Here is a 22803-nt window from a genome sequence, read left to right as displayed (position 1 = left end):
CTGCATTCTGTAAGGTAGCGCTTTTTAAGTGGATTTAGCCAAAAATAGTGCCGCTGTAATGCACCGTTTGCGCTAATTGGAGGTCACAAACAGACAAACAGAGCATGAGAATTTTAGTAGTATATAGATAAAATAGGCTTTTTTTCAGTAATATCAAACTGTCAACTACTTTGCCTTGTAAAATGTGAGTTCAGGGTAGCTAAAGTTTGCTGCTTATGAAAGGGCATATAAAAAGTTCCACAGGAAAATGTATAACATTATGAAGCTGTGATTTGTATGTTTTTTTAAAGATATCATTTCCACTTTTGACTACTGTTAAAATTTCATTTTTTGTTGCTTTTGTGATGTTGGAGCAATTAAATATTCTCTTTTGAAACCCTTTAATTTGGTAAGTTCAAGGGAGCATGGAAAGTCAGCGATAACAAGTCTGATTGAAAATTAGACTGCATATGTGATGGTGCCACATTTACTGGCTACATAGGTTGCAGGTGAACAGACATTCAGGAATATACTGTAAAAGTATAGAAATAATGCACACCATAACTATAATTTCTTCATTCTCCAGATGACATCCACATATTTTTTTCAAGCCACTTTTATGTATTGTAACGGGATACTCAAATGAGAAATTTGTATAAATCTGCTCAGCCGATTTATCTAAGTTATCAGCAATTTACAAACTATCAATTTTGATGGTTGTATTTTTCCAGCAGTCATGGGGACTGTATTTCTGCTTGCATTTCATCATCACAGTGAAAATGTTTGTTCAGAACAGTGTTTTTGAGGAGGTTGAGGCGTGCTTAGAAGATATAAATAGTCTGCATGTAGAAAGGAAAAATGGTTGTCCTGTCAAGAGAGGCTAGACTGTTTGGGATTCAAGGCAATACTTTCTGGTGTTAAGGAATATTCCTCATGCAAGGGAAATCTGAGTGAAGATCATCTGACTTATTTTCTGGTGGCAGAGACTTCTGTGTGTGGGTATTATGTGTGACTGTAAAGCTCAAGGAAGAAAATAGATTTAATTTAAATAATGCAATAAAAGTGAAACCATATTTTTCTCATGGATGGTTGAAACATGATTTCTTTTTAAATTGTTTTGCTCTAGGCAACCTTGGATACCAGTAAGGTTGTAGAAGTGAATAAGCCTAAAGCAGATTCTGCTGGAGAAGATGGAATTCTTCAAACTAGAACTTATGATCTCTATATAACATATGACAAATATTACCAGACACCAAGACTTTGGTTATTTGGTTATGATGAGGTAAATAAATTTGCTTTCATTTGACTGTTTTATGGATGGTTCTGCCTCTCATCTCTGGGCCTTGTTTTCTTGATCATTGATTTTGTTATTGAGATGTAACTGAAATGAAGAATACACTAAATTTATTCCTTTCAATGTGGCATTTATTTTCTTATAAAGGAAGATTATGTATTTAAAGCTACATAAAACCTTAGTTTGTGTAATTCTTTTACTCTGGCACCTTCTGTTTCCAGCAACGAATCCCACTGACTGTTGAAGCAATGTATGAGGACATTAGCCAGGACCACGTCAAAAAAACAGTGACAATTGAAAATCATCCTCACTTACCTCCACCTTCAATGTGCTCTGTTCATCCCTGCAGGTAAATGGTTTGAAAAAAATTAAGTTACACATAACTAATAAATTTTCACCTAGTAACTAATGGTGAAAGTGAAGAAGAAATGATTTAAATTATCTCAATTTTCATTAAAAAGAAACATCTAAAGCCCCTAGAACTTGTTTCAAGTATTTTATTAGAAATCTGAATATTTATCAAGTGGGTTAGAACTGAGATTTCAGCATAAAGTTAATATACCAACATATTTAACCAATTTCCCCTGGTATCAAAGTATGACTATGACTATTTAAAATTTTCAGTCATTCTTTAATGAGGTTACAGAGGTACCCTAATCTATAATGTACCAGCTAGGGAACATAAAGCATTTTCACCATCAAATTCAAACCCAACTGCTGTTTGCTAGATATATTCTGACTCTGCCTCAACTTTGGGCTCTGCATGGAGTCCAAAAGCAAAGGATGAATTTGTGACGTATGTGGGTCCATTCAAATGAAATGTGAGAAGTAATTACAAGGGTGCAAATTCAAATTCAAGTGTATTTTCATTTGCATTAAGTTTTTAATTAAATATTTTAACTCTTTGTTTTTCAAATATAGGTTTGTGTATAGAAATTAAATTTTTAAATTGTTTGATTTTTAAGTTCTTAAAGTTGGATCCACACAGCAAATAAGTCCTTAATATTTTGTTGTAATTGAAGGCATTTATGGCATCTCCTGCCTGCTTATCATTTGACTGTCTGAACTCTGCATAGCCAGATTGGATCTGCAGTGGGTGGTCAGTGAATTAACATGCATGATAAACTAACATAATTTCCTTACTAATGAACCAATTATAGGTGCATTGTGACAGTAGTGGTAGGAGTGATTACCATCCCTCCTCAAAGACAATCTCCTCTTCTGTCCAAGGACAATCTCAATGTTGTGTGGCATGGCCAATGTACATTGTGCAGCAGATTGACAGGTGAAAAGTGGATCTTTGTGATGTATTGCATAGCAGCAGAAGCAACAAGTGTATTCTAGTACAACCTGTAACCTCTTGACCTCCATCATTACTTCCAAGCCAGGGGACTAAACCTATGTTATTTCAAAACCCTGAAATAAGCACTACCCACACTAAAGTTCGATGCTAATCTACTGAAGCTGCACCATTAGACTTGATGTGATAAATAGCAAAAACTATCTATAGAGCTGAGCGATCCCAGAAAAATAATTTTCTTAAGGTCCTCATTCCTGCTTAAGAGGCAAAGATTTTTCTGTTCGATCCTGGATTTCTTAACCTAATCTTTGCAGCTAAATTGTCCATGTTACTCTCGATCATTTCAGAATTCCTCTTTATACCTACAGTCAGTAGAGCCTGTTTTAATCCTTAGTGTTTCCATTCCCCGAACATTATCTTGAACATCTTGTCCCTTCCATGTATATCATAACGTTGTTTATTCTAATCCAGCTTATAGCCAGATTTCTGTTAATACTATATCTACTTTTATCTTCATGGTTAACTGAATACTAATGTAATCAGTTCTACGCGATTACTTGCATTTACTCTTTGATCTGCACTCTATTTGTAAAACGCAGTTTAAGGGCAACTTCTTTCTTTCATTACAGACATGCGGAGGTAATGAAAAAAATCATCGAAACAGTTGCAGAAGGTGGTGGTGAACTTGGTGTACACATGTATCCTTGAAAATTGATTGAGGATTTTGGTTCAGTCTGTTAGTTATTTGCATGCATCCAGTACTTAAGTTTCCAAATGACTTTTCTCAATTATCATCTTCTCTAACTATCTTTTGAAAGGCTTTTAAAATAACTGATATAAGCTTGCTGAATCAACCCCCAAATCTGAGCAGGAGACAGGTTGTGGGGATTGTGTGGTTAGACTTAGATGGTCTGTTTTACTCAGCACTTGAAAAATTGCTGCAGGTGAAAGGTCATGCTCAATTTGGTATAAAAATTATGACATATCAAACAATGGCTTTAACATCTAAATATCGTCTTCTTCATGTGCCTTGCATGTTACACGCTTGGGCGATCATGGCTTTCCACATCGAACAATCCCATGCAGTGTCAATGATATCTCGCACACTTAGATCTGTTAGTTCTTTCACGGTATCGATATATTTTCTTCTCTGTCTTCCTCTTCCGTGTTTCCCAGGCATACGGCCTTATAATGTAAGGCATTCTATTTCTCCCTTTCTGATGCCCAGGAATTTAAGTTCCCTCTCATTTAATGTTCTCATTAAATATCTTTTTGTATGGGCATGTTGGAGTACTGTCTCATTAGTTACCCTATCTCTATGATATTTTCAGCATTCTTCTAAGAAACCATATTTCTGTTGCTTCTTTGGAGTCCTGGTGTTATAGTCCATATTTTGGAGGCATACAGCAAATGGATGGTTGAAACATGATTTCTTTTTAAATTGTTTTGCACTAGGCAACCTTGGATACCAGTAAGGTTGTAGAAATGAATAATCCCAAAGCAGATTCTGCTGGAGAAGATGGAATTCTTCAAATTAGAACTTGTGATTTCTGTATGAGAAATATTACCAGACACCAAGACTTTGGTTATTTGGCTATGATGAGGTAAATAAATGTTTTTATTTGACTTTGTTTTATGTATGTTTGGCACTCTCATCTCTAGGTCTTGTTTTCTAATCAAATCCAGTTCAATCTGCCCAATCCAGAATACCCTTTCCCCTAGTGGGCTCAACCACAAGCTGCCCTACAAAGCCACCTCATAGGCATTGTACAAATACTCTCTTGGGATCCAGCACCATCCTGATATTCCCAATCTATAGTACCTGCATATGGTAATCCCTATGACTATCTTAACATTGCCCTTTTGACATGTGTCTCCTATCTTCTGTTATAATTTGTAGCCCACATCCTGGCTGTTGTTTGGAGGCCTGTATATAATTCCCATCACTGTCTTTTCATCTTTGCAGTTTCTTAACTCTACCCACAAGGATTCTACATCTTCCAATACTGTGTCACCTCTTTCTAGAGATTTGTTTTCAATTTTTACCAACAAAGCCACCCACCCCCTCTGCCTACCTGCCTTTCCTTTCGATACAATGTGTATCCTTGGATGCTAAGCTCCCAACCACGATCTTTTTTCAGCCATGACTCGGTGATGACCATAAGATAGAGGAGCAGAAATAGGCAATTTGGCCCATCAAGTCCTCTCTGCCATTTCATCATGGCTGATCTAATTTTACTCTTGGTCCCAATCTCCTGCCTTCTTCGCATTTCCCTTCATGCCCTGACCAAACAAGAATCTACCAATCTCTGCCAGTATGAACAAGCCCTCACCACTGACTCTAAAATGGCACCAAGGACATTTATTTCATTTGTATTCTCTTGATCAGTTATTGTTCTTATTATTTCCACTTTTTTTTCTCTTCTACTTAAAATAAACTTTTCTCACTTTTCCAGTCACTATGAAACATTAACTCTGCTATCTTCTCATCAGATGTTATCTGACCTGAAGAATGCCTCTACCATTTTCCATTTTTATTTCAGTCTTCCAGTATTTGAAGTGTTTTGCTTTTCATACATCTCCACAATATTTTTTGCAAGAGCAGCTTTCCCAACTACACCAGTGGTGTACTGCCAGGCTTATTAACCTGCCCTGATCCTGCACACTTGGGCAGAATGGCAAGCCATTTGTTATTTGTTGTAACTGCTGAGGGATGCTTAGTTTCAGGATCTGAGTGGATCAAGCATAAGCAGTGATGGACTAATGTGTGCAAATGGTTATTTATCATTCATGTGTAAGAAACAGTACAGATAATTGGAATAAAAACAAAGGGGTTTTGACATATTTATTTCACTTCCCCTACCTATGTTGTCCTCCTGCAACAAACAAATTGGATATATTCTGGCTAACTCTTGCCACTTCTGCTTTGTGTGTCGGCTTCTCCAACGAGAGGAAATAAACTGTTAGATTTGGCTGCTGGGATTCCCAAAGATAAAAAAAATTGAGTAAAATGTTGTGTGTATGGGATGGGGAGGGAGGAAGAGAATAGATTTGAAGAAGTGAGAATTGATAAAAGGAAGAGTGAACAGGGGTCGAAGAATCAAGTAGCAACGGAAGGTGACAGAAATGAACAACTCCAAGTGAGAGTGGTCCTTGCCGGCTTGAATATATTTACTGTACACACGCAAACTTTACTGCTATAAACATAGAGGCATTTATGGATCTCCTTGTACTTTTTATTAGTAAAAACAGAAACTTTATTCATTTACCTAATGAGTAGCTAATGAAAATATTGATTGCAGTACGGAATAGGCTTGGATGTACATGCACTTGAGCTTCCAGGATGGTATAATTGACAATGGGGATTCTGAACTTGGGCATTTCAAGACATTCAGTAATTCAGATTCTAAACCAGGTAACTGTAATACTCTACTGCACAAATGATCGTCTAGCCAAGCTACAGACTTGGACCTGTAAGTTATCACCTTTGTTAATAGAATTGGAGGCTGAAAACTATACTGTAATTATGTTACATGTTTTAAAGCTACTTTAGCTACATTTGAGAAGTTCTAAATCCATGAAGAATAGCAAGTTCCACTTTGATTCAAATTCAGATTTACCATAAGGAAATACCAAGACAAGCCAGTTTGCCTCTGAAATTGGTGATTACACAGGCGAATACTGGGTAAATAATAGAAATGGTTGAAAAAAATATTAAAATTATGTATCTAATTATGCAGTGACATCTGGGTTTGAGCCTGCTTTTCTGTACCTCACTGTTTGGCTCCGGATAGGATATTTTCAAGTTTTCCCCAGATTACAACAGGGCTTTGATCTTGAGAACTGTTTGTAAATTGGAAATGTAGTCACCCAGCACTATATTTTAATATAGACCACGACTAACCATGGGCAGCATGTGGTTAAACCAGAGCATTTAGCTTAACCATTCAGATATTTTCATTAACTGAGTTACCACATGGCAGATGCCTACTGCCTCACAGCACCCAGCAAATCCATTCCGCTGATGCATTTGTAACCCGGGGATGACCTGTACTCTGTAAAATGCCTACTCCATCATTGCATCATCATATTTTAAATCAGCAAGGTGACAGTGAAGTTATTAATGATGCATGAGAATTTTTTAACACCTAGGGTCACCTTGCACTGTATAGTTCCCCCTTTAACTTAGATATTTGCCTCTTTAATTCTGTCTCTGCTGAGGGCTGAGGAAGTTTGAATTAGCCATCATGAAAAGCAACGTTTGAATATTGCTGAGTTCAAAGAAATATTAAGTCTTAACGTTAAGTATTTGCAATTAAAACAAAATGAATTGTACAATTGTATGGGTTGATATGTTTCCTTGACTTACTATTTTCCAGGTACCTACTTATATTTTTGAAATTTGTTCAAGCAGTCATTCCAACCATTGAATATGATTACACAAGGCACTTCACCATGTAACTCCAAAGGTTTATGTAATCAAAACATTCTCAGAATAAATTCTGGGCTGGCAAAATGCTACTGCCTTTCAATCGTAGCTAACAGTTTAGTCACTCTAATTCTGACCATTGCTTGTTCAAATTCAACTCCCTTTCAAAAAAAGTTCTATAATGAGATTGCTAAGAACTGGTCAATATAAAGACATTTTTTCCATGAAACCTACATTTTGTGCTCCCTTGTTCTACCTTTGAGTAAGCTTCTTAATCAAATGCAGACTGTAATTCATGTTTCCATTGCTTTTTGACAATAAGCTGTTTACCTCAATTAAACTTGTTTATATTTGCAGAATACAAATAAAAAAATATGCCCAAACTTTAATGTTTTATCTTCTGTGAAAAATAAACTCTTGTCTTTCAGCTAAAGGACAATTCATCTTTGCTACAATTGAGATGGGGGACATTGTGAATGAACTAGCATTACACAACCAAGCAGGGCAGACTAGAGTTTTTAAATATGAAACTGGAGGAGGATGCTAAATGTGTTATTTGGCACCGTGATCTGATGACTTATTGTTTTGTCTTAAATTTTTCCATTCATTAAGTGTATTGTAATATCTACAACATTTCACAAGTAATGTGTATAGCTATGCTTCCAAACTTTCGGAGGCTTCAGTTGGTCAGGGTCAACCATGGATATTGCAGTTCAGCTGTCCAGATATGCAAGCCAGGATGGTACAATATGTAGAGCGAGCTGTTCATGTAACAAGCTCCCCCTCTCTGTGCATCAAATGAACCCAAAGAAACGGGTCAGAGGAGTTGCCAGTCAAGAATGCCATTGGGACTCCGGCTCCAGATTTTTCCCTCTAGGTTTACTCCTGAAACCTTGAGTGGGTAGAGCCGCAAGGCAGTGGAGGGGTGAGATGAGAGTTTTCCTTCTCCTCGATGAGCTGCCAATCACAGCTAACAGGCCTCATCTGCCTGAAGAGGCTGATTTTTAAGGCACCAGTAGCCCACCTTTGCTGCTCCTCCTGTCAGTAGAAATGGTTCTGCTGGGCTTAGCAGCTTAAGCCACATGTGAAGGACAGGAGCTGAACTTGGTTGTCAGAGGCTATTTGAGGCTCACACCAATGGGAGCATTTAATGGGTAGTGGGAGCTTATCCCCATTACCACCCCTGGCTATAACAAACTCAAGCTACCAAATTTTAGCTGTATCAAATTAAAGGTAAATTAGATGTTCTAACATGCCCAGAATTTTCCTGGCATTACACTTGTACACTCTTATGTCTTCCACAATCCTAATTTCACAATATTCTTCCTCAATACTCAATGGAAATATGCTGATAATGAATGAAACATTGTTATTTATGTATATGCAAGGTTTCTGGCCAAAAAAAAATGCCATTTAATCTTAGGAACAAAACTCCTACTGTGCCAGTGTAGTTATAATTAACTCCAGCATTCTGTGCCCTTTTTGACTGAGATTTATAAGCAGTGTGCCAAAGCTATTTGAAATTTCATAAATTCCCAATGCTTGCCCAACATCTACCAAGTAATCTTTTGCTTCGGTGTATCACTGAGATTCTAACAGCCATATTGTGGTAAACATGTTTTTAAATGATAATGGAAATGGCTAAGTATTTTTAAGAATACATATACTGAATGTGAATGCTTGAATCTAAAATTATTTTTTTCCTAGTCCCTACTATTCAAATGCCTTGAGGTTGGCTTACCTATAAAACAACTTTCTCCATCCTGATTCCTCTAAGCTTTAAAATGTTCTACCTGCTAATGTCATCCCTTCAGAAAATGATGATTGACTACATTTTGTTTTCTAACCTACTGTCCAATTGCTAACCTCTCTAGCTGTGGATGCCCTTGATCTTCTATTAATGTCCTACTTTTCTAGAGTTGTTAGGTTGTAACCAATTATAACTATTGGTAACGTTTCCCCTTTCATAACTGCCTGTTTTGCTGTCTAAGCCCACAACCCCCATTTCACAAACAGTCCTAGAACATCGAATAGTGCAGCACATTACAGGCCCTTCGGCCCACAATGTTGTGCTGACCCTCAAACCCTGCCTCCCATATAACCTCCCACCTTGAATTCCTCCATATACCTGTCTAGTAGTCTCTTAAACTTCACTAGTGTATCTGCCTCCACCACTGACTCAGGCAGTGCATTCCACGCACCAACCACTCTCTGAGTAAAAAACCTTCCTCTAATATCCCCCTTGAACTTCCCACCCCTTACCTTAAAGCTGTGTCCTCTTGTATTGAGCAGTGGTGCCCTGGGGAAGAGGCGCTGGCTATCCACTCTATTCCTCTTATTATCTTGTACACCTCTATCATGTCTCCTCTCATCATCCTTCTCTCCAAAGAGTAAAGCCCTAGCTTCCTTAATCTCTGATCATAATGCATACTCTCTAAACCAGGCAGCATCCTGGTAAATCTCGTCTGTACCTTTTCCGATGCTTCCACATCCTTCCTATAGTGAGGCAACCAGAATTGGACACAGTACTCCAAGTGTGGCCTAACCAGAGTTTTATACAGCTGCATCATTACATCGCAACTCTTAAACTCTAATCCCTCGATTTATGAAAGCTAACACCCCATAAGCTTTCTTAACTACCCTATCTACCTGTATGGCAACTTTCAGGGATCTGTGGACATGTACCCCCAGATCCCTCTGCTCCTCCACACTACCAAGTATCCTGCCATTTACTTTGTACTCTGCCTTGGAGTTTGTCCTTCCAAAGTGTACCACCTCACACTTCTCCAGGCTGAACTCCATCTGCCACTTCTCATCCCACTTCTGCATCCTATCAATGTCTTTCTGCAATCTTTGACAATCCTCTACACTATCTACAACATCACCAACCTTTGTGTTGTCTGCAAACTTGCCAACCCACCCTTCTACCCCTACATCCAGGTAGTTAATAAAAATCACGAAAAGTAGAGGTCCCAGAACAGATTCTTGTGGGACACCACTAGTCACAATCCTCCAATTGGAATGTACTCCCTCCACCACGACCCTCTGCCTTCTGCAGGCAAGCCAATTCTAAATCCACCTGGCCAAAACTTGTCTGGATCTCATGCCTTCTGACTTTCTGAATAAGCCTACCGTGTAGAGCCTTGTCAAATGCCTTACTAAAATCAATATAGATCACATCCACTGCACTACCCCCATCTATATGCCTGGTCACCTCCTCAAAGAACTCTATCAGGTTTGTTAGACACGATCTGCCCTTCACAAAGCCATGCTGACTGTCCCTGATCAGACCATGATTCTCTAAATGCCCATAGATCCTATCTCTAAGAATCTTTTCCAACAGCTTTCCCACCACAGATGTAAGGCTCACTGGTTTATAATTACCCAGACTATCCCTACTACCTTTTTTAAACAAGAGGACAACATTCGCCTCCCTCCAGTCCTCCGGTACCATTCCTGTGGACAACAAGGACATAAAGATCCTAGCCAGAGGCTCAGCAACCTCTTCCATCGCCTCGTGGAGCAGCCTGGGGAATATTCTGTCAGGCCCTGGGGACTTATCCGTCCTAATGTATTTTAACAACTCCAACACCTTCTCTCCCTTAATATCAACATGCTCCAGAACATCAACCTCACTCATATTGTCCTCACCTTCATCAAGTTCCCTCTCATTGGTGAATACCGAAGAGAAGTATTCATTGAGGACCTCGGTCACTTTCACAGCCTCCAGGCACATCTTCCCACCTTTATCTCTAATCGGTCCTACCTTCACTCCTGTCATCCTTTTGTTCTTCACATAATTGAAGAATGCCTTGGGGTTTTCCTTTACCCTACTGGCCAAAGCCTTCTCATGCCCCCTTCTTGCTCTTCTCAACCCCTTAAGCTCCTTTCTTGCTTCCCTATATTCCTCAATAGACCCATCTGATCTTTGCTTCCTAAACCTCATGTATGCTGCCTTCTTCCACCTGACTAGATTTTCTACCTCACTTGTCTCCCATGGTTCCTTCACCCTCCCATTCTTTATCTTCCTCACCGGGACAAATTTATCCCTAACATCCTGCAAGAGATCTCTAAATATCGACCACATGTCCATAGTATATTTCCCCGCAAAAACATCATCCCAGTTCACACCGCAAGTTCTAGCCTTATAGCCTTATAATTTGCCCTTCCCCAATTAAAAATTTTCCTGTCCTCTCTGATTCTATCCTTTTCCATGATAATGCCAAAGGCCAGGGAGCGGTGGTCACTGTCCCCCAGATGCTCACCCACTGAGAGATCTGTGACCTGACCTGGTTCATTACCTAGTACTAGATCAAGTATGGCATTCCCCCTAGTCGGCTTGTCCACATACTGTGACAGGAATCCGTCCTGGACACACTTAACAAACTCTGCCCCATCTACACCCTTGGAACTAATCAGGTGCCAATCAATATTAGGGAAGTTAAAGTCACCCATGATAACAACCCTGTTATTTTTGCACCTTTCCAAAATCTGCCTGCTAATCTGCTCCTCTATATCTCTGCTGCTATCAGGGGGCCTATAGAATATCCCCAGTAGAGTAACTGCTTCCTGTTCCTGACTTCCACCCATACTGACTCAAAAGCGGATCTTGCTACATTACCCACCCTTTTTGTAGCTGTAATAGTATCCCTGACCAGTAATGCCACCCCTCCTCCCCTCCTCCCCCCCCCTTCCCCACTCTATCCCTTTTAAAGTACTGAAATCCAGGAATATTGAGTGCCAGCCAAGTCTCTGTAATGGCCACTACATCATAATTCCACGTATGTGTCCAAGCTCTCAGTTCATCACCTTTGTTCCTGATGCTTCTTGCATTGAGGTACACACATTTTAGCCCTTCTACCTTACTACCTTTACACTGTTTATTCTGCTTCTCTTTCCTCAAAGCCTCTCTGTATGTTAGATCTGGCTTTACTCCATGCATGTCTTTCACTGCTCTTTCGCTCCGGGTCCCATCCCCCTTGCAAATTAGTTTAAACCCTCCCAAACCATGCTAGCAAACCCATCCAATTCAGGTGCAACCCATCCAATCTGTACAGGTCCCACCTTCCCCAGAAAGATCCCAATGATCCAAAAATCTAAAAGCCTGCTCCCTGCACCAACTCCTCAGCCACGCATTCAACTGCCATCTCCTCCAATTCTTACCATCACTGTCACATAGCACTGGAAGCAATCCTGAGAACACCACCCTTGAGGTCCTGTTCTTCAGCCTTCTGCCTAGTTCCCGGAACTCACACTTCAGGACCTCATCCCTCTTCCTGCCTATGTCATTGGTACCAACATGTATCACGACTTCTGGTTGCTTTCCCTCTCATACCAGGATGTCGTGCACCTGGTCAGAGACATCCTGGACCCTGGCACCCGGGAGGCAACAAGCCATGTGGGTGTCCTTCTCACGTCCACAAAATCTCCTGTCTGCTCCCCTGACTATAGAGTCTCAAATGACGACAGCCTCCTCTTCTCTGCACCACCGGGTCAGACTCAGTGCCGGAGGGTCTGCCACTGTAGCTCACACCTGGTCGGTCGTCCCTGCCAACAGTATCCAGGATGGTAAACTTATTATTCAGGGGAGTGGCTACAGGGGTGCTCTGCTCACCTTCGCTTTCATCCAATGACCTGCTTCTGACAGATGATGCTGTCCAACAGCATGGATCGTCCAAACAAGAAACTCCAGATGCCAGAAATATAGAACAACACACAATGCTGGAAGACAGCATTTATGGAGGAAAATAGAAAATTGACATTTCAAGTCGAGACCTTTTATCAGGACCCTCCAAAAGCATGTCAGTTTACACTTGTTCCCTGACAATGCCTAATTCCTAATTCCTATCACTCCACCTCCACTTTGCTCAGTTTCTTTATAGCTTCGTCTGCTTATTGACCATCAGTAGTATGTGAGAGTCTTGCAGCAGAACATTCTTAGGCTCATAGCTCCATGTGGAGCATAGGCCATTGATCACATCCCATCCCCATCGTCTAAAGCCGATGGTATGGTTAGAGTTCACAGACATCCCACCCTACAAAAACTCATTTCAGGGAGGTAGCACCCCACCCCCCCCCACCCCAGTCGACTTCCAAGGGTGTATGTAATAATTTGTTTAGTGATTTTGTCTAATCTGTAAGCCAAGTTGGGTATATGCTGAAAATGTGACATTAAAATATGTACTTATATTATCATGGAGTTGTTTTTTTTATTTTATTACAACTTTAAGCAAGTCTACAGGGAGCTTGGTTTCATCACGTAGGACATCAATAGAGTAGCTCCTTAGCAGCTAGCCAGCTAGTTTAAATAATGTTAGCTATGCTAATGAATGAATGACACCTGTTAAACTCACTTCACCATGTCTTACATTTTAACCCACCATGGGCAATAGAAAAGTCACTGTAGCAAACAGTGCAGCGAGCAACACTGTCATCCCTCCCCCTCCCCCTCTCCCATTTCCGGGATATTGTATATAATTTGCGGGTGTCAGGGAGCTGCCATCAATATGCAGGAGACTCCCGAAACTTCTGGAAGAGGAGGGATGTCTGGAGTTCATCAATGTTTCTGTAATCCATTGTATCCACTGTACAGGGGCTCGACCTATACAGCTTCACCAGAGCCCTGTTGGCAGGCTGTCTTTACCCGTTTCCACTTTCCATGGCAGGGAAGTAGGTTTGAGAAGCACAGCTTAACATTAGGAAAGACTAAAATTACATTCGATCAACTAACTTTTAATAATGTCGATGTCTTGTTTGATCCTGTGAGCTTTCATCTTCATATCCATGGCATTATTCAGAGGATTGGGCATCTGATCTCAGCGACATGAGAGGCCTTTGTTGGGCCTCTACAAGGCGCACATTGAGTTGCTTATCTGCTTGTAGTTTTCTCCTGTGAGCTCATTTGGCCGATGTTGCAATGAAGTTACGGGAGAAACGGAATATTAAGCCCCACAGAACAAATCTGGTACATGGGAAGCGTGCCTGTATTTACCTAGAGGCATGTGACTGTGTGTGTATGTGTTGATAATCCACACGTTTTGTTATTTTATGTCCTCCTGCGGTGCAGAAGAGATTTAGGGATTGCGTGTAACGCACCACAGCGGCGAGCAAGGCGCGCGTCGGGCTTCAAATAAAAACCGAGCCCGTTTGTGGACTTTCTGGACGGAAGTTTTCGGGGCACGAGTGAAGATCATGAAACGCTGCTCCTCGCTGTTGCTGCTGATTTCATGTGTAATACACGGAGGCTTGGCAGCAGTGAGACTGTATCATGTAGCTGCTGTTGACATTAAGTGGGTTTATTCCAGAAAAGGAACAGAAAGGTTAGAATTCACGTTTTGTTACCCTCGTTTTCTATTGTTACACGTAAATATGAACTCATCGAAATGAACCAATTCGTGGTTCAGCGAAGAATCAATCCGTTTTCTATGCAATTGTGATGGTATGAATTATTTCGCCTTTAGAGGGGTGAGTTAATGCATTTTCTGGACGGTGTGTTTTCAGCTCGTTAGCAGAAACAAAATCGTTTCTGAAGGCCGTTTACAAGGAATATCATGACTCTGACTTCACCCGAGAAAAGGTTGGCCCCGAGTGGAGAGGTAACTAAAATTGCAGCGTAATATCAATTGTCAAATCGAGTTGAATACCATGGATAGTTATTACGGTTAAAAACGGGGACAAAGTACATTTACGTATCCATGATTAATTTTCATAATTTTTCGCTTTACTTTGGGGGATTATTGCAGGTCTACTGGGACCCACGTTACGTGCAGAGGTAGGCGATGTTTTAAAAGTCCATTTCAAGAATAAGGCTTCTTGTCCTTTCAATATTCGCCCTCAAGGAATCTCCAACGTAAAATCCGCTGATGGTAAGCTTGGATTTAACTTTTTGTTCAGCGAGTCCATGTGTGAAACCTCCTATCCTTCCGAGGTCCTGATTAATAACAACGCAGTAATTTACGCGGAATTTAAGTTGCTTTATTTACAAATTTCATTGGCAGAGACCTGCTTCTATGAATGTACGCAGTTCTATTTTTTTTAAGGACAGTGCCAAATCTTACATCTTACGAGAACCTCAGCTTGGGCATTAAAACTGCAGGGAAGTGGGTATATGCACCAACTGCAGGTTCTATGTTTCGCGATTGTGCGGGGCCCAGACCCCCTCTGCAGGTCGTTGCTTGCTTCTTTTATTTTACTTGATCTTAAACTCGTTTTCAAGTTTTTTTTAAATTTAAATACTTTTTATACCCGGCGGAATCAATTTGGGTTGTTAGAGGTCTCTGTTTATCAGACCATATATAACCATATAACAATTACAGCTGGGAAACAGGCCATCTCGGCCCTTCTAGTCCGTGCGGAACTCTTACTCTCACCTAGTCCCACCGACCTGCACTCAGCCCATAACCCTCCATTCCTTTCCTGTCCATATAGCTAACCAATTTAACTTTAAATGACAACGTCCAATCTGCCTCAACCACTTCTGCTGGAAGCTCGTTCCACGCAGCTACCACTCTCTGAGTAAAGAAGTTCCCCCTCATGTTACCCCTAAACTTTTGCCCTTTAACTCTCAACTCATGTCCTCTCGTTTGAATCTCTCCTACTCTCAATGGAAAAAGCCTATCCATGTCAACTCTATCTATCCCCCTCATAATTTTAAATACCTCTATCAAGTCCCCCCTCAACCTTCTACAATCCAAAGAATAAAGACCCAACTTGTTCAACCTTTCTCTATAACTTAGGTGATGAAACCCAGGTAACATTCTAGTAAACCTTCTCTATACTCTCTCTATTTTGTTGACAACTTTCCTATAATTTGGTGACCAAAACTATACACAATACTCTAAATTTGGCCTCGCCAAAGCCTTGTACAATTTCAATATTACATCCCAACTCCTATACTCAATGCTCTGATTAATAAAGGCCAGCATACCAAAAGCTTTCTTCACCACCCTATCCACATGAGATTCCACCTTCAGGGAATTATGCACCATTATTCCTAGATCCCTCTGTTCTACTGCATTGTTCAATGCCCTACCATTTACCATGTATGACCTATTTTGATTAGTCCTATCAAAGTGTAGCACCTCACATTTATCAGCATTAAACTCCATCTGCCATCTTTCAGCCCACTCTTCTAACTGGCCTAAATCTCTCTGCAAGCTTTGAAAACCTACTTCATTATCCACAACTCCACCTATCTTAGTATCATCTGCATACTTACTAATCCAATTTACCACCCCATAATCCAGATCATTAATGTATATGACAAGTAACATTGGACCCAGTACAGATCCCTGAGGCACACCAGTAGACACTGGCCTCCAATCTGACAAACAGTTATCTACCACTACTCTCTGGCGTCTCCCATCCAGTCACTGCTGAATCCATTTTACTACTTCAATATAAATACCTAAAGATTGAACCTTCCTAACTAACCTTCCGTGTGGAACCTTGTCAAGGGCCTTACTGAAGTCCATATAAACAACATCCACCACTTTACCCTTGTCAACTTTCCCAGTAACCTCTTCAAAAAATTCAATAAGATTTGTCAAACATGACCTTCACGCACAAATCCATGTTGACTGTTCCTAATCAGACCCTGTCTATCCAGATACGTAATTAGATTTTTAGATTTAGATTATGAGGACACGCTGTCCTCTTTTATTGTCATTTAGTAATGTATGCATTGAGAAATGATACAATGTTTGTCCAGAAAAAACACGGAAACACATGACAAACTGACTTAAAAACTAACAAAAACCACATAATTATAACATTTAGTTACAACAGTGCAAAACAATACCATAATTTGTTAAGTACAGACCATGGCATGGTAAAAATCTCAAAGTCTCTCGAAAGTCCCATCATCTCACGCAGACGGTCAACCTCCAGCACTGCCAGCTTGCCAATGCAGCATACTGGAAGCATCCGACCACAGTCCGACTCCGAGTCCGTCCGAAAACTCCGAGCCTCCGACCAGCTCTTTGACATCGAGCACCATCTCTGCCGAGCGCTTCGACCCCGGCCCCGGCAATAGACAAAGCCAAGGATTTGAGGCCTTTGTCTCCGGAGATTCTCGATTGTGCAGTAGCAGCGGCAGTGAAGCAGGCATTATATATACCATCTCTAAGAATACTTTCCATCAATTTACCCACCACTGATGTCAAACTCACAGGCCGATAATTGGTAGGTTTACTCTTGGAACCCTTTTTAAACAATGGAACAACATGAGCAATATGCCAATCCTCCGGCACCATCCCCGTTTCTAATGACATTTGAAATATTTCTGTCAGAGCCCCGACTATTTCCACACTGACTTCCCTGAATGTCCTATGGAATATCCTGTCAGGACCCGGAGACTTATCCACTTGTATATTCCTTAAAAGCTCCAGTACTTCTTCTTTAATCATCATAGTTTCCATAACCTCCCTACCCGTTTCCCTTATTTTACACAATTCAATATTCTTCTCCTTAGTGAATACTGAAGAAAAGAAATTGTTAAGAATCTCCTCCATCTCTTTTGGCTCCACACATAGCCATCCGCTCTGATTCTCTAAGGGACCAATTTTATCCCTCACTATCTTTTTGCTATTTATATAATGGTAGAAACCCTTGGGATTTATTTTCACCTTACTTGCCAAAGCAACCTCATATCTTCCTTGAGCTTTTCTAATTTCTTTCTTAAGATTCTTTTTACATTCTTTATATTCCTCAAGCACCTCATTTACTCCATGCTGTCTATATTTATTGTAGATCTCTCTTTTTCTCCGAACCAAGTTTCCAATATCCCTTGAAAACCATGGCTCTCTCAAACTTTTAACCTTTCCTTTCAACCTAACAGGAACATAAAGATTCTGTACTCTCAAAATTTCACCTTTAAATGACCTCCATTTCTCTATTACATCCTTCCCATAAAATAAATTGTCCCAATCCACTCCTTCTAAATCCTTTCGCATCTCCTCAAAGTTAACCTTTTTCCAATCAAAAATCTCAACCCTGGGTCGAGATCTATCCTTCTCCATAATTATATTGAAACTAATGGTATTGTGATCACTGGACCCGAAGTGCTCCCCAACACATACCTCCGTCACCTGCCCTATCTCATTCCCTAACAGGAGATCCAACACTGCCCCTTCTCTCATTGGTACCTCTATGTATTGCTGAAAAAAACTATCTTGCACATATTTTACAAACTCCAAATCATCCAGCCCTTTTACAGTATGGGCTTCCCCATATGTGGAAAATTAAAATCTCCCACAATCACAACCCTGTGCCTACTACTAATATCTGCTATCTCCTTACAAATTTGCTCCTCCAATTCTTGCTTCCCATTTGGTGGTCTATAATACCATAAGTGTTACTGCACCTTTCCCATTCCTCAATTCCACCCAAATAGCCTCTCTAGACGAGCCCTCTAATCTATCCTGCCAGAGCACCGCTGTAATATTTTCTCTGACAAGCAATACAATACCTCCCCCTCTTGCCCCTCTGATTCTATCACACCTGAAGCAACAAAATCCAGGAATATTTAGTTGCCAATCACAACCCTGCTGTAACTATGTTTCACTAATACCTACCACATCATACTTCCAGGTATCAATCCATGCTTTAAGCTCATCCACCTTTCTTATAATGCTCCTAGCATTAAAATAAATGCATTTAAGAAATTCTCCACCTCTTACTCTCTGTTTGTCACTAACGGTGCAAAGAACTTTACTATTTTCATTTTCTTCCTCTCCCCTACATCTGTTCCTGCACTCTGGTTCCCCTCCTCCTCTGTATCTAGTTTAAATCAACTGGAGCCTCTCTAGCAAACCTACCTGCAAGAATATTTGTTCCCCTCCAGTTCAGATGTAAACCGTCCCGCCGGATCATGTCCCACCTTCCCTGGAAAACTGCCCAAATATCTATAAATCTGAAGCCCTTTCTCCTGCACCATGCCTTCAGCCACGTGTTGATCTGCGCTATCTTACTACTTCTAAACCCGCCTGCATGTGGCACTGGTAGCAATCCTGAGATTGCTATCCTGGAGGTCCTGCCCTTTAACTTGGCGCCTAACTCCCTAAGCTCACCTTTCAGGACCTCCTCACTCTTCCTACCTATGTCATTGGTCCCTACATGGACCATGACATCCGGCTGCTCACCCTCTCTCTTGAGAGTACCGAGAACTCGATTTGAGATATCGCGGACCTTGGCACCAGGGAGGCAACAGACCATCCGGGATTCTCGATCTCTTCCACAGGACCTCTTATCTGTCCCCCTAACTATCGAATCCCCTAACACTACTGCCCTCCTCTTTTCCCTCCTTCCCTTCTGAGTTGAGGGTCCCAACTCGGTGCCAGATACGCAACCACTGTAACTTGTCCCTGGTAGGTTGTCCCCATTAACAGTATCCAAAATGATGTACTTATTACTGGAAATGTACAGTCGACGTTTCGGTGGGAGACTCTTCACCAGTCCTGCTTGAAGGGTCTTGGCCCGAAACATCGACTGTACTCTTTTCCATCGATGCTGCCTGACCTGCTGAGTTCCTCCAGTATTTTGTTTGTGTTGATCGGATGTCCAACATCTACAGATTTTCTCTTCTCTGTTTATCAGAGCTTGTCCAAGCATTTAAAATGCATGGTCAGTATTATTAGCTTTTTCACACACTTTCTCGCCCCACTGTAACGACCTAAGACACTGCAGCAATAGATGGAAAGTAGTGTTCAAAAAGTGGACTGTCCATTTCTCTTTATGGATGCTGCCTGGTCCCTCCGAGTTCTTCCAGAAGAGCTTCCACTCTGCCTTCAAGTTCACCTGGATTAACTCTGACATTTCTCTAACTTTCTGGCTCCCCCTGTCTCCATCTCAGGAGACAAACTAGCCACAAAGTCTATTATAAAGTTGTGTTAACTCCACTATACCTACTTGAAACCTGTTCATACCTTTCTCTTAGTTTCTGCATCAGCACTACAGCTGGTCTGAAGAAATGACTTTCTACTCCAAGATATCTTCCCCTCTCTGACCTTCCTGTTTACTGTGGAGTTTCTCTGTGACTTCCTGGTCCACGCATCCCTCCTCGCGCCCCCCCCACCCCTACAGTTCTGTGCTCACCACCACCTAGGAACCCAAAGAGGACTTTCCAGGCGAGACAGATTCATGTATAACTCCTCCAATTTCATCTGTTACATTCAGCGCTTGTGATGTGGCTTCCTTTACAGGGTCTCAGCCAAATGTTTTGACGTACCTCTTTTGCCTCCACAATTGCTGTTTGATCTGATGAGTTACTCTAACAGTTTATATCTGCTCCAGATTCCAGCATCTGCAGTCTCTTTTGTTTCTCTTTTCTCTTTATAACTTTTATTTTAGCTTTACAAAGGTGAGTTTGAGGAGCAAGCCGAACTGAACATGAACCAGACCACATTGTGTGTATCTAGCTTTTCTCATGGACTGACATGGGAATATTGTACTATACAGTGTAATCATCTAATTATCCCCAAGTCAATACCCTTAATTTCTTTCCTAATACACCCCTGAATTCTCATGTGAGTTCCCAAAGGAAAACCAAAAGGGGAAGAGTGTTATAGAAAGAGAAAATTAGACAATAGTCACTTTCACTCGTATTCCACTTTTCACTTCATTCTTCAGAAATAAAAGTGTGGGCACACAATCCAAAAACCACTAGACTTACTCACATAGTGCAACTTTTATATGCCCTTTATGTCTGCACTCAGGATAAATTTTTGACAATTTCCTATATACCCCTTCTGCTGACCTGCCATTCATGAATTTACAAAAACTACCACACACCATATTAAACTTTTGCATTTGGTTTGATAACTTCCCCTTTGAACATACAGTACCTACAACTTGCAGGCAAATTTATTCCTTATATTACCTATCAGAAGCACTGAAGGATGCCCTTCCTCCTTTATATTTAATACTTTACACTTTACATTTGGAAGGATCAATAACCAAGGCCTCTTTGGTGGCCTAAGCAATACAAGTCCTTCTCACAAATAGCTAGCAGGAGAAACTAGAAACATGTCTCCAATTCTCTTACTTGAGACTGCAGGTGCCGCGATCTGCATCAGGACTTGGGGGCTTGTTGGGGGGGGGGGTGGATGTGGAGAGGAGGTAGTAGGATTGAGGAGAGAAGGTGATGTGACCACTATATAGCTTAAGAGAATCAATAAATCCTGAAACTTAACTATATATTGTGGCCCATGGCTTTAATCCCTTTTGCTCTGTTAAAATCCAACAATAATCACAATATGTCTCTGCTCTCGGGTGTATTCTTGTATATGCAAACCAAATCCATCAAAAGTGGTGCTACATCTGATTACTATCTCATTAGAAATTGACCTTCTGCAAGCATATCTGTGAAATTCTGAAGTTTTAATTAATGTTTTAATGGTCATATTTTAAATCAGTGGTTTATAATTGACTCTTGAGTTAACAATGGATTTCCTTTTGGAAAAGGGCCTTAGTATCCTGGGATGGTGGCTTCTTCTTATTGCTATCCATTGCTGTAAATATTCTCTTCTATGTTAACTGATGAGGAAGTGACCAGATTTAGCTTTCCTAGGTCAAGGTTTGGTAGCCTCTTGATAAATTTTCTCTGGGTTAACATGAAAAGATGCCTCTTGAATGATGAATCAGATATCAGAAAGCAGAGAACTTAAAAACCTTAAAATAAATAGTTGTAAAGTATAAAAATTATTCAGTTATAAATTCATTCTTTGTGTACTGCTTACTCACCTTGGCTAGAATCTTATAGCATATGCCCAGTGACATGTCAAACTGCCGAAACGATTCTGTTCGTCATTACGTGGGCTTGCAGTTAATTAATAAAGAAAGCATACAAAGGCCCACACACAAGGTTATCAGGAAGGGCATTGAACCATGAACCAGTAAACATTACCAACAAAATTGTGCAATCGGTTTTGTGTTTACTGTATGTAAACACGAAATCGAGATACAACATTTTGATCAAAGTGGAGCTTTCTCATAGCTGATGCAGCTTAATTACTTGAACATAAATCATTAATTTAAAAAAAAGCTTGTCAAGTAGAATCTTTTCTGAAGGCTCTAATCTCTTTCTACAGTTTTATTGGTGGATGTACTAACTTATTGAAATATGAAAATAGAAAATTAATTGGAACATAGGAGCAGAAGACACCTCTTCAATCAGGCTGATCTGCAACATAACATTTTGGATCTATTTATCTCAAATCAATTTGAATTGGGAAGTGGTGATTGGATAACAGCGAGTATCTTGACAGATAAGACTAACGGTAGAAATATGGAATGTTGAATTGTTAGCTGTTGATTCATCTTGGAAAAATTCAGCTCATCTTTGAAAAACTAATGATACCTTTGAAAGGACAATATATTTATTAAAGCTTAATCAGGTAGACCAGGATGCAATCCACGATTCACTGACAAAACACAATTGGTTAATATAGAATAGAAAAAACTGCAATTGTGGATGAGGCACGGGCAGAGTTTACATCTACCCTCAGTTTGCGAAGAAAGAATCAAATTATGAGCACAGACAGCATCACAGAATGATTTGAGACTCTTTGGCATAGTTTCAAATGTTTGTAGCTAAATGAGAATGGTGCTTAAAATTTTTGTATGATCCCAGAGCAAAATAAAAAGCATTAGTTGGACAAACAAATAAAACAGTTACCACAATTATTCATGTTATGGTGTTCTCAGTCCGACATATGACTTACCTACAATTTCATGACTGTAAATTAATTTTGTAGGTACAATGAAATTGTAGTCAGAAAAATATGATTTCTGTAATAGTTTATT

General features: G+C 40.3%; 2 protein-coding genes across 4 annotated transcripts in view; both read left to right on the top strand.

Annotated features, from left to right (window-relative positions):
* Positions 1-7388, top strand: part of atg3 (autophagy related 3) — a 47928-nt gene extending 40540 nt beyond the window's left edge. Inside the window, exons 8-11 of the mRNA XM_063050767.1 lie at positions 1106-1261; positions 1495-1622; positions 3203-3271; positions 6953-7388. Of these exons, the coding sequence (XP_062906837.1) occupies positions 1106-1261; positions 1495-1622; positions 3203-3271; positions 6953-7034 (435 nt within the window). The 3' untranslated portion in view covers positions 7035-7388. The remainder of the gene's footprint in view (positions 1-1105; positions 1262-1494; positions 1623-3202; positions 3272-6952) is intronic.
* A 6335-nt stretch (positions 7389-13723) lies between these two features.
* The window catches only part of f5 (coagulation factor V), a 76185-nt gene continuing 67105 nt past the window's right edge, over positions 13724-22803 (top strand). Inside the window, exons 1-3 of one of the 3 annotated variants that reach the window (XR_010018327.1) lie at positions 13724-14321; positions 14503-14597; positions 14745-14867. Coding sequence is in view for 2 of the 3 variants with exons in the window: in XM_063050764.1 (XP_062906834.1) it covers positions 14194-14321; positions 14503-14597; positions 14745-14867 (346 nt within the window). In the remaining variant the exon portion in view is untranslated. The remainder of the gene's footprint in view (positions 14322-14502; positions 14598-14744; positions 14868-22803) is intronic. The other 2 variants (XM_063050764.1, XM_063050766.1) reach the window with 2 other exon arrangements.

This window comes from Mobula hypostoma, chromosome 6 (genome assembly GCF_963921235.1).
Source record: "Mobula hypostoma chromosome 6, sMobHyp1.1, whole genome shotgun sequence".
In the NCBI taxonomy this organism is placed as follows: domain Eukaryota; kingdom Metazoa; phylum Chordata; class Chondrichthyes; order Myliobatiformes; family Myliobatidae; genus Mobula; species Mobula hypostoma.
Note: the sequence above shows the minus strand (reverse complement) of the source record. Positions and strands in the feature narration are given on the sequence as shown.